This window comes from Lynx rufus, unplaced genomic scaffold (genome assembly GCF_022079265.1).
Source record: "Lynx rufus isolate CCGP_SWC_20201006 ecotype Redwood Valley unplaced genomic scaffold, mLynRuf1.p SCAF_2, whole genome shotgun sequence".
In the NCBI taxonomy this organism is placed as follows: domain Eukaryota; kingdom Metazoa; phylum Chordata; class Mammalia; order Carnivora; family Felidae; genus Lynx; species Lynx rufus.
The window spans coordinates 172,044,852-172,057,637 of record NW_025814834.1 but is presented as its reverse complement, the minus strand read 5'-3'; the positions used below and the strand labels follow the sequence as shown (position 1 = coordinate 172,057,637).

General features: G+C 35.5%; 1 protein-coding gene across 1 annotated transcript in view; it reads right to left on the bottom strand.

Moving 5' to 3' along the window:
• The window catches only part of TM2D1 (TM2 domain containing 1), a 53,020-nt gene that overhangs the window by 16,291 nt on the left and 23,943 nt on the right, over positions 1-12,786 (bottom strand). Inside the window, exon 5 of the mRNA XM_047083637.1 lies at positions 2,824-2,897. Within this exon, the coding sequence (XP_046939593.1) occupies positions 2,824-2,897 (74 nt within the window). The remainder of the gene's footprint in view (positions 1-2,823; positions 2,898-12,786) is intronic.

Here is a 12,786-nt window from a genome sequence, read left to right as displayed (position 1 = left end):
ATAACTAGACCTATATTTTTAAAGAGGATTTTCCTAGATTTTTGTTATAAACACTGTGAAGCAAGTATGTTTTTATAGGTCTTGAGTTCATGCACAATATGTTTCTGGGATCACAGCCCAATAGAAAAACATTGCTATTCACTGGGGAACAATATTTAATGGCAAAAAGAAAAAAAAAGAAAAACCCCAGAATGGAGAGAATGAGAAAAGAGAATAAACAAAAAGATGATGGACAAATGTAAAAGGTCTATGAGAAATTGGAAAAAATATATTTGGGACAAAAACATTAACAATAGTTTATAATATTTATACTAAAAACATTTGATTTGCTGAAAAAATAATCCTTAAAAACTAAAGCAGTCAACATCACATGTTAAGTATATTAAATGTCATGTAGAATAAGGCTATATCTCCTATTTTGGCTACATTTGAAAACTTATATTTTCTCCAATCTGAAAGCGGTCTAAAACTAAAGTGGCAATACCTATTAACATCCCTTACTTAGAGAAATTTACTGCAGAAATTCAAACACTCTAATTCTGCCTCAATATTTCTTAATGTGATAGTTTTAATTCAAGATCTTTAAGAAACAAACTATTTGTTCTCAAAAGTTCAGGCATTCATGTACCAGAAAGCAGTAGCTGAATCAAAAAACTCCATAATCTGATATAAATAAAGCTATGACGTCACCAAAGAAAGAACCTAGTGTGAAAATATTACCTAATGGGTTTCAAGACATTGAATTATGGATATCTTAAAGAATCCCAATAATACATTAAGTTCCTTGGATCCTCACTTGAAGTGAGAAATCCATTTCCAAGCATATGTGCACAAGTACCTTAGCCTCTTCATGCCTGCTTGCCTGTCCCACAGTCAGAGAAGGCAGGATATTTGGTTAGGCATATGTTTATGAATAAAGACAGGAAAATTCCAACTTTGAAACCAAATATTTTCCTTGTTTAATTCTGGTATCTTATTGGTCCATATGCTGCCTCCTCCTCACAGTATGGTACCCTCCTCACAGTATGCTACCAAAATCTCCTGGATTTTGACTTTCTTTTAAAACATAAGGATTAACATGAAGCAGACAGAATTGAGGAGTGGAAATATTGTATGAGAAAGAAGACCAAAACTGATGATGCTCTACATACATAATGACACACTTGCTGAAGACATTAGGTGCTCCATAAATGCGTACTGAAATGCTGTTTTGTGACATTTGTTGTGATAAATTTATCTCCTTCTCTAATTTAAGAATCCTCATGAGTTAACCACCACCAGTTCAGGGTAATTTAATGTAAAACATCTGGTAGCCCTTTTAAATGCTACAGGATAGTATTTCACAAACTTGCCTGCCTCCACACCAGTGCAGCAGGAGAAAATGAGGTTAACACAGAGAAGCAGAGATGAGTGTCAGGGGAGTCCCCAAATACATCATTTGATCCTATGGATTTAGTCTTGCCCAAGACCAACCCATTCCTAGATTTTCGATTTTCTTTCTTTCTTTCTTTCTTTCTTTCTTTCTTTCTTTCTTTCTTTCTTTCTTTCTTTCTTTTCTTTCTTTTCTTTCTTTCTTTTTTTTTTTTTTTCTTCATTCCTAGATTTTCTACAGACCTCCTGGACATTGCTTTTTTCTTTCTGGCTTAAGCTAGCTGGATTTCAATTTCTGTAATTTACAACCAAGAGAATACTAATATATAGTGCCTGTCCATTAAAAAAAACAAACAAACCACAAACATTGTTTCTGCCTATATATGTTCATATGCAAATATCAGATCCCCATCAATATTCTATTATAATAATTGACAATGTGGCTGTGACCATCCAGGAAAATAAATAATAAATTCAAGAAATAATCTTAATCCCTATTAGAGATTCATAATACAAATTATAAAGACTCTTAGAAGTTATCCGGTAAAGAAATCTCAGTTGAATTCACATTTACAAATCATATTTGAGCACTGAATCCTTTCTTTATGAAGTTCTTACGTCTTTTAGAACTACGAACTGGTAGAACACAGGTTGGGAAATGCTACTTGGAAACATAGCTATGATCCCTGAGATCTAGCATCTAAAGAAAAACTGAAAAAGTATTCCTAACTGCTTTCTAATATATTTATTCTTAGTTTTTGTTTTTTGTTTTTTTTGAAACAAGAAAGGAATTTATTTCAGTGGGGCTAACATTGGTAAGACGATGGACTAGGTTCTCAAAATGCTGGACATATTTGTAGATTTCTATCACAAAAATGTGGGTCAAAGGTGGGTGGTTACATGAAGGTGGGGCAGCAAAGGTCAGGTTGATCACTGTCTGGGGATCAATCCTGTGGGGTCTTGCTGGTTCAGGGCAGTTCTTATCGCTCGAGGGGGAAGTTTCAGTTCTCATCATGGGATACTTTGCCCCACAGGGTGTTTTTGCCTGAGTTAAGAGATAAAGTGTGCTTTCTAATATATCTAAAATATACCAGGAAAAGATCACAGATCACAGTTTGAATGTAAAAGTAGTTCATCTTCGGGGCGCCTGGGTGGCTCAGTCAGTTGAGCGTCCAACTTCAGCTCAGGTCATAATCTCACAGCTTGTGAGTTCGAGCCCCATATCGGGCTCTGTGCTGACAGCTCAGAGCCTGGAGCCTGTTTCAGATTCTGTGTCTCCCTCTCTCTCTGACCCTCCCCCGTTCATGCTCTGTCTCTCTCTGTCTCAAAAATAAAAATAAATGTAAAAAATATAAATAAATAAAGTGGATTGTGCTCAAAACATCACACATAAGATATAAAAAAAAAAAAAAAGAAAAAAGTAGTTCATCTTCTAGATTGAAACTAACTTACCTGCATTGAAATAAGAATGAAATCAATTAGGCTCCCAATTCCACAAAATCCGACAGTGCAAAACTTTAACAAACCTAGAAAAGAAGATAAATTCATTTAAAACTCGGAAAGTCTTATAACTATTAATTTTTGTTGTCCAACAAACCATTAGGTATACTGTACCACAAACTCTTTATATCAAGAATATAAAATTAACACTTTAAAAAATCAAATCTTCACCTGAAAATATGAGAAAGGTTTAAAGGACTCTCTATATAAAAAAGACACAAAAAATGATTAGTTCACCTAAATAAATATTATAAAGTGAAATAAGAACTCAGTGTATGGATGCCTGCCTGGGTGGCTCAGTTGGTTAAGCGACTTTGGCTCAGGTCATGGTCTCATGGTTTGTGAGTTCGAGCCCTGCATCAGGCTCTGCACTGACAGTGCAGGACCTAATTGGGATTCTCTTTCTCTCCCTCTCTCTCTGCCCCTACCTCACTGGTACTTTTTCTCTCTTCCTTCCTCTCAAAATAAATAAATAAGCTCAAAAAAAAAAAAAAAAACACCTCAGTGTAATCTCACAAAATTTCTTAAGAGAAAAGGTCTAAAGAAATAAATCTTTAAATCTCAGTACACCAGAATTATAGAACATCTTTTAGTCCTAAAACCCTTATTTATTTATTTAGACTTAATACATATGTGATCCAAGTTTTAATACACACTTACAATAGAAAGTTCAAATAAATAAAGATTATCAAGGCACAGAAAAAATAACCAGGAAAAAACATTAATCTTATAGTTAAATTGCAAAATTTTATTAGCAACCCAATTATCTTTATCCTATACTTAATTATCTCATAATTATCCTATACTTTTTTTCTAAGCATCTCATGATTATTAATTCTATACTCAAAATCAATAACTCTGTGTACTATATACACTTCTGCCTTCAGTCCCAACCTTAGAACTAAGGTACTAAAACAGATAATAACAGAGCATAGAATCTAGGACATATACAACGATATTACACAAAACATGATGATGAAATAGAGGAGGCAGATTGGGGGTGGGGGTGGGATGAGTAATCTCTCTTCTATATTTAAACTTAAATTGCTTTCCAGACATTGCATTTGAGATATAAAAATGGTAGGAAACAAGACTTTTCGTGAAAGGGTAGTTCTAAGTATCAACTACAAATAGATGCCAGCTAAAATCACAAGAGTGGATGAGATCACCTCCTGCACACAATTTGGAAATACACAAATAAGACTGAAATATGTAGGTACATTACATGATTATTTCTCTCTTTTTAGTATTAGACAACTGGACATACAGCAGAATAATGTTTAAGTACTAAGATAACACATGTTGGAAATAATTTTAAAACTACTAAAATATACAGATTATATAAAATTATGCTTTTAGTTTTCTTCAAAACAGTTGTTATGTTCCGTCTTTGTCTCATGGAAGTCCCATCAAAGGATGGTCTTTTATCTGTTTTATTTACTCTTGTGTCCTTAGTACCTACAGCATTACATCATATCACAGGGAGGATGTTCAATATTTGTTACATGAATGGATAAATGGTCTCAGCTTTCCTGTTTCCTAAAGACCTCTTTTTAGCCATTATCTTATATAACAACTCCTTAAATTATTTTGTTCATTAGTTATGTTTTATTATAGTTGCCCAGGGAACTTGATCTACTGACTTGCTATATTTTATCCATTCACTTATTCATTATATTTCTGAAATGCGTCCCTCTTCATGTAGCATTTTAGTGTAAATTTGGAAGTACCATAGAGGTTCCTTTCTTTTAATTTTCTTATAAAAAGATTAATGTCAAGAACGGTCCGAGAAAAGTTTCTCTTTAATTAATTGCTACTCTATGAAGAAAACATAACCATGTCAGATCCTTTACTCTTGTCATGACTTCTTCCAACAATATTCTGTAGCTCTTGTCATTTCTCAGGCGACTTCTTCAGAGCAGTCTTCCTAACCTGCCTGTCTAAAGCTGCATGCTGCTTCCTGCCACATCTCCCTTATTTATTGCCTTCTTGGTGCCAATTAAAAATCTGTAACGGCCTCATTTGTTGGTTTTCATTCATTCTCTTTCTTCCACTGCCATGTAAATTCCTAAAGGCAGAGTCCTTATCGATTCCTTGAACAGTACCTGACAGACAGTAAAAGTCTGATAAATATTTCTTTTATGACTATCAAAAAACTAGAAACAATCTAAATGTTTAACAGGGAGGAACTGCCTCAGAAAATCAAGGTACACCTAGTAATAGGAGAGAGTATTATGCAGCTGTTTAAAACAATGATGTAAAATATATTTATTGGCAAAGTGATGGGACAACACTCAAAAGAGAGAACGATAATGAGTTCATGAAAATCTTGATATTCTGCTGCTGAATCCCTACTTAAGGGTTCTTCAGAAGAATGAACATGAGAGGTTCCTGTTCAGATAAAGTATTAGATAAGGGAATGATACGTGTGTTTGAAAGTTTGGTGAGTGTCACCTACTTCTAAAGTAACACATTTAAAGAAACTATAGAACATGGCAATGCAAGCTGGTGCAGCCACTCTGGAAAACAGTATGGAGGTTCCCAAAAAACTAAAAATAGAACTACCCTACGACCCAGCAATTGCACTACTAGGCATTTATCCAAGGGATACAGGTGTGCTGTTTTGAAGAGACACATGCACCCCAATGTTTATAGCAGCACTATCAACATTATATATGGAAATGTGTGTGTGTAAGCCACACGACATTGTGTGTGCAAGCCAAAGTATGCAAAGAGCCCAAATGTCCATCGATGGATGAATGGATAAAGAAGATGTGGTATATATATACAATGGAGTATTACACAGCAATCAAAAAGAATGAAATCTTACCATTTGCAACTACGTGGATGGAAATGGAGGGTATTATGCTAAGTGAAATTAGTCAGAGAAAGACAAAAATCATATGACTTCACACATATGAGGACTTTAAGAGACAAAACAGATGAACATAAGGGAAGGGGAACGAAAATAATATAAAAACAGGGAGGGGAACAAAACAGAAGAGACTCATAAATATGGAGAACAAACAGAGGGTTACTGGAGGGGGTGTTTGAGGGGGGGATGGGCTAAATGGGTGAAGGGCACTAAGGAATCTACTCCTGAAATCATTGTTGCACTCTATGCTAACTAATTTGGATGTAAATTAAAAAAAAATTTTTTAATTAAAAAAATAAAAGGATATATGCAAAAAAAAATAAAGAAACTATAGAACAGATCCAATATGATACTTAAGTATTTAAAATATCTGCAAACTAACCTACAGCAACAGAAAGCAGATGAATGTTTGCTTTGTAAAGAGCAGGACAAGAGGGGCCAGAGATTACAAATGGGCATGAGGACGCTCTGGGTAGTGACATATATGGTCATTATCTTGATTATGGGGGATTGTTTCAAAGGTGTACACATATGTCTAACTTATCAAACTGTACATTTAAGATATGTGCATTTTTAATGTTTATTTATTTGAGAGAGAGAGAGTGGGAAGAGGGGCAGAGAGCAAGAGAGACAGAGAGACAAAGAGAGAGAGAGAGAGAGAGAGAGAGAGAGAGAGAGAGAGAATTCCAAGCAGGCTCCATGCTGTCAGTGCAGAGCCTAACATGGGGCTCATTCTTACCTACTGTGAAATCGCGACCTGAGCGAAACCAAGAGTTGGATGCTTAACCAGACGCTTAACTGACTGAGCCAACCAAGGTATGTGCATTTTAATGTATGTCATGTATACCTCAATAAAGCTGCTTTAAAAATTAAGGAACTAAGTTAACTATTAAAAAAATTTTTTTTGAAAGTTTAAAATCATCACAAGGGCACCTGGGTGGCTCAGTCAGTTAAGCATCCAACTTTAGCTCAGGTCATTATCTCGCGGTTTGTGGGTTTGAGCCCTGTGTCGGGCTCTGTGCTGACAGCTCAGAACCTGGAGCCTGCTTCAGATTCTGTGTCTCCCTCTCTCTGCCCCTCCCCCACTCGTGCTCTGTCTCTCTCTCTCTCTCTCTTTCAGAAAAAAACATTAAAAAAATTAAAAATAAAAAGAAAGTTTAAAATCATTACAGTGATTTACATCTTGTTTCACTTCAAATCCAAACCTATAATATTAACTATGGTTCATCTATTTCTGTAAATTTAACACAAGGGTTAAGTTTACTAAAGGAAATTGCTAATACTGCTACTTTAAACTTTAGTTTTCCAAATATAAAAATATTTTATGAAAATAAGATAGAAAGGACACTGAAGGTTAAAAGAGATAATGAGAAAAAGTAAAGACTCAGATTAATACATGACACATGGCAAACATCTGAAATGTTAGCCCAGTCATTACTTCTGTTACCACTACGATTATTATCAATTGAGAAATGTATACAGCATAAATCTACATTTTTTAAAACGTTTATTTATTTTCGACAGAGAAAGAGAGCACGCGCGCATGAGTGGGGGAGGGGCAGAGACAGAGGGAGACACAGAATCTGAAACAGGCTCCAGGCTCTGAGCTGTCAGCACAGAGCCCGACGTGGGGTTCAAACTCACGGACAGTGAGATTATGACCTGAGCCGAAGTCGGACACAACCAACTGAGCTACCCAGGTGCCCCTACGTTCTTTATAATAGGATCATCTAACCTAGTCTCATATCTTGTAAATTCCTTCTGCCTATGTTACTACCAAACTACCCAAAGTTCTCTTCCAATGTGCTGTGCACTCATAGTTTTCTCATTCATCTCTGCATTTATATGTGCTGCACTACTCTCTGCCTTGAGTCCTCCTCTGCACACCTTCTATTCCCAATCATCTAGCTCTAAGAGTTGGTTGAAACCTCTAGAAAGTCTTCTCTAATGCCGCCAGGATGAATTTAATACTATTCCTAGATGCTCCCAGCCCTGCCCTGAACTTTCAGCATAGCACATAGCCCATGGTATGACTTATTATATATTCTTGTTTATCTGTCTTCTCCTATCCTTTCGTGAGCAACTGGAAATCAGTGCTGTGTCATTCCCATGCCTAGTCAATGTGATTACTGAAGGAACAAACTATATCAATAGTAAATTATCTTAGTTGCAACCAAACGCTGATCAGAACACAAAGTAGCATATATTCTACACAGCAGTTATCAAAATCAATACAAACCGTTACTCTTGTAGATTTCATTATTTTGAGCATAATACCAGTTTTTTAAAAAGTGAGGTATCTGTGAACTACCAAAACTTGATTGCCTTTTCTCCCCCAAATAAAAAAAGTGTTAGGTCTCTTTGTGCAGACCTTATTTACTAATTTCTTATTGTGAAAAGGAGTATCAATTTTAGATTTTAAAAACTATTTTAAAATTCCAAATAAAAGTGTTTCTAATCAAAAAGGATCCATTTTTATCCTGAACCATTACCATTATATTCTTTCAAAAAGATTATGCTGACAGATTATATTCATAAAACTCATGTTGAGTGTATTTTATTTATACTTTAGTAACCCAAATATTATATTTTAAAAACATGAATGCAATAAAAGGATTTGGGTATAAAATAAAAAGAACAGAAATTAATTTTGAGTATTTAAGAACATTTTTGGTATTTTTTCTTTTACTACGGTTTGAGTCTTGCAAACACTGCTCTCTGCATAACTGTTTTACAGAATGCAGATTATTTCGTATTGAAGTTGCTATTTGCCAAACCACAGGTGTTCTATAATGATTTGGTAATTAGCTATCATTATTCTTTTTGTGTCTGTACCTATAAAAGAGAGTTTTCAAATCTTAGAACAATCTAACCTACAAATCCCTTTATTTGTCCTATGATCTGTGGATATTATATACTAGTCCAGACTGGTAACTTCAAATTAAAAAAAAAAAAAAAGGAATAATTAAGCAAAGATTTTTAAGATTTGGGCTTAAAGACACTTTGTTATTCTCATAATAAGAAAACATTTACATTTTAAAAGGAATACCACTGTGAAAAGAGTATCTCTCCTGTTAACTGCTTCAAAAGAGCTATTATCTTTGAGAATCCATAACAGTTTAATGCTACAGATGGGCAAAACAAAATATGCTAGTTATTCCCTATAAAAAAATGACAGATGTTACAGTTAAGAATACAAAGACAGATGGGGCACCTGGGTGGCTCAGTCGGTTAGGCATCTGACTTTGGCACAGGTCATGTTTTCGCGGTCCGTGCGTTCGAGCCCTGCATCAGGCTCTGTGCTGATAGCCTGGAGCCTGGAGCCTGCTTTGAATTCTGTCTCCCTCTCTCTGTCCCTCCCCTGCTCACACCCTCTCTCTCTCAAAATAAATAAACATTAAAAACAATTAAGAATACAAAGACAGAACGCTATTAGAAAAATAAGATTTCAGGGTGCCTGCGTGGCTCAGTCGGTTGAGCATCTGACTTTTGATTTTGGCTCAGGTTATGATCCCAGGATTGTGGGATCAAGCCTGGCCCAGCATTGAGCTCTGAGTTGAGTGTGGAGCCTGCTTAAGATTTTCTCTCTCTCTCTTCCTCTGCCTCTCTCTGCTCCTGCTCTCTCTCTTTCTAAAATAAAAATAAATAAAATAAATAAATAAATAAAAATAAAAACTAAGGTTTCATTATAAAAAAAAAGTTTCCAGCTAATGTAGCACTGGTATACTGAGGAATAAATCAATTAAAGATAATAAAGCTATACATAAAGTTAGTCATGAGCTAAAAAGGAATTTGAAATATCTGAAAATTTTCCTTAAATGAATTTTTAGATCTTATGAAATTTTACTCAAGCTCACCCCACAACAAATTTCCCTTGTCTATTCCTGAAGTAAAATTTATATAATGAAGTATCACATTTAACACTAAATTACTTAGTAAAAGCAGATTTCATATTGCATGATTTACATTATTTATTCTGTCTTATAAAATTCCAATGATTGGGGCACCTGGGTGGCTCAGTCGGTTGAGCATCCAACTTCAGCTCAGGTCATAATCTCATAGCTTGTGAGTTCGAGCCCCGCGTCGGGCTCTGTGCTGACAACTCAGAGCCTGGAGCCTTTTCAGATTCTGTGTCTTTCTCTCTCGCTCTCTGCCCCTCCCCCACTCACACTCTGTCTCTCTCGGTCTCTCAAAAATAAATAAACATTAAATTAAAAAAATAAAATAAAATAAAATAAAATAAAATAAAATAAAATAAAATAAAATTTCAATGATCATAAATGGTATTGAGGAAGTATTTTAAAAAGCTACCAATGCTTTTTATAACCATGAAGATTAAATAAGATTATAAGAAAAATATAATTTTAGACTTTATCTATAAGTATTTTCATGTCAGTCAACATACTATACAGTTAAGAATTTTTTTAATGGTAATCATTTTATTCAAAAATACCAAAAATCTTTAGCCCTGGATTCTTAGTAAAAATTAAAATTTAAAAAATTTAATATTTTAAAATTCAAAAACATTATTACTTTACATATTAGATTAGATTAGTTGATAAAACATATCAAAATCCTTAACATTAAGACAGCTTAAATGCAAGTAAGATACAATAAAAATGTTTGAATGCTTACAGAGATAAGAGGATTTTCAGTTAAAGATCATGAATTTGACATGCCCACTTAGCTCCTCTCCAAGATCCCACTAAAAGATGGCAAGGAATTTTTAAAGTCCAAAAACCCAATAGAATAAAGAAAATAAAAGATAAGACAATAACAACAAAAACTCAGAAGCTGAAAAGCAGACGAATAAGAAGTGACAGACAACAATCTTGAGAAAGTTCTATCTTAAGCCAACAGTCAAAATATTTGTTGAACTAATGAACACACAAAAATTGTTGTGATAGAATTCTCTCTCCCTCTCTCTCTGCCCCTCCTCTGCTCACTCTCTCTCACTTTCTCTCTCTCTCTCAAAAACAAATAAATTAAAAAAAAAATTACACCTGCAAGTTTATGGAATCTCAGCCTCCAATGGAAAGGTTCTCTTTGACTGACCTAATAATAGATTGGAAGAGAAGTGGCCAGAGAAAGGCAGCTCCTGGCAGGAAACTAATATTCACTATACAGAGCTTTATACGGAGCTTTACCTAGAATTTTACTTTGCAGGAAGAAAAATTCACAATATACATACCAACATATTATTATGTGCTGCAGTAAGAAAAAAAACATTAACTTACACATATGACATGACAGCTCATCCACCACACATCACAAAAAACCAAAAAGTCACTCGTTAGGCCAAATATTTAAAATTTAAAATAGACTTTGAAATCATCACAGAATAAACTGTTGTAAAGAACAGCGTTTCTCCTTCCCTCCTAACTTTTTTTTTTTTAATTTTTTTTTTTCAACGTTTATTTATTTTTGGGACAGAGAGAGACAGAGCATGAACGGGGGAGGGGCAGAGAGAGAGGGAGACACAGAATCGGAAACAGGCTCCAGGCTCTGAGCCATCAGCCCAGAGCGTGATGCGGGGCTCGAACTCCCGGACCGCGAGATCGTGACCTGGCTGAAGTCGGATGCTTAACCGACTGTGCCACCCAGGTGCCCCTGCCCTCCTAACTTTTTAAAAACTTTCTGAAAGTTAGAAATCTTTACAAAATATATATATATAATTCTTTTTTAAAAAGTTTTTTTTGAAAGTTTATTTATTTTGAGAGAGAGAGCGAGTGGGGGAGGACCAGAGAGAGAGGGAAAGAGAGAATCCCAAGCATGCTCTGTGCTGTCAGCACAGAGTCCAATGCAGGGCTTGAACTCACCATGAGATCATGCCGAAACCAAGAGATGCTTAATTGACTGAACCACCCAGGTAGTCCTATACAATTTCATCTTCTTAAAGACAACATAGAAGACAGGCACATGGGTGGCTCAGTTGGTTAAGCGTCCAACTCTTGGTTTCAGCTCAGGTCATGATCTCACAGTTGGTGAGATCGAGCCCTGTGTTGCCCCACATTGGGCTCTGTGTTGACAACATGGAGTCTGCTTGGGATTCTCTCTCTCCCTCTCCACTGCTCATGCTTGCACATGTACTCTCTCTCTCTCAAAAATAAATAAATAAAAATTTAAAACTTTTTTTTTTTTTTAAAGAAAACATAGAAGGAAATACAAAGAGGGGGCACCCGGGTGTCTCAGTCAGCTAAGCACCTAACTTTGGCTCAGGTCATGACCTCCCAGTTCATGAGTTCGAGCCCTGCATGAGGCTCTCTGCTGTCAGCATACTGCCTGCTTCAGATCCTCTGTCCCCTTCTCTCTCTGCCCCTCTCTAGCTCGTCCTCTCTCTCTCTCAAAATAAATAAACTTAAAAAAAAAAAAGCAAAGAAAATACAAGGATAAAGGCAGAAGGCTTCAGGTGTATTCTTACCATCACCATATCATTTTACTTTCTCACTATGAATCTAGTTTCTCTGTCCAACTATCCATCCTTCCTTTTGTCCATCCATCTGTCCATCCATCATCTAAAAAGAAAGTTAGGCTAAAGCGTTGTTATTTTAACAACTCTGAGGCCTTCTATGAAGATTATATGATTTTATATGGTCTTAGCCAATGAGAACTGTGATCTTCATCATTATTTCCAGAGCACGCACTTACTTAACAGGTAGTGAATGTTGAATACATGTCTATTAACTGGACAAATTTGTCCAGTTCCAAGTAAGGCTATCAGAAACATACTTCCCACTAACACCACAGTAAAGATTCCTCTTTGATCTCTGGTGGGTAGCAACATGGAAAGAATAAGATTAGCCTTGCTAGCTGGAAAGTAGAGCATTCAGAAACTTTAAATTTTTCTCAGTACAGGGCTAATAAAGAATCAGAGTACTACAGTAAATAAAGTATGATCTCTTGGGCCAGAAAATTTAGGTTCAAATTCAGGTCACTAGCTGAGCGTCCTTGGGTAAATCTCTTAATCTCATGACAATTTCCCTATCCATAAAACAAGGACGATAACAACAAATGTGTCACAGAATAAAGCAAGGCCTCTA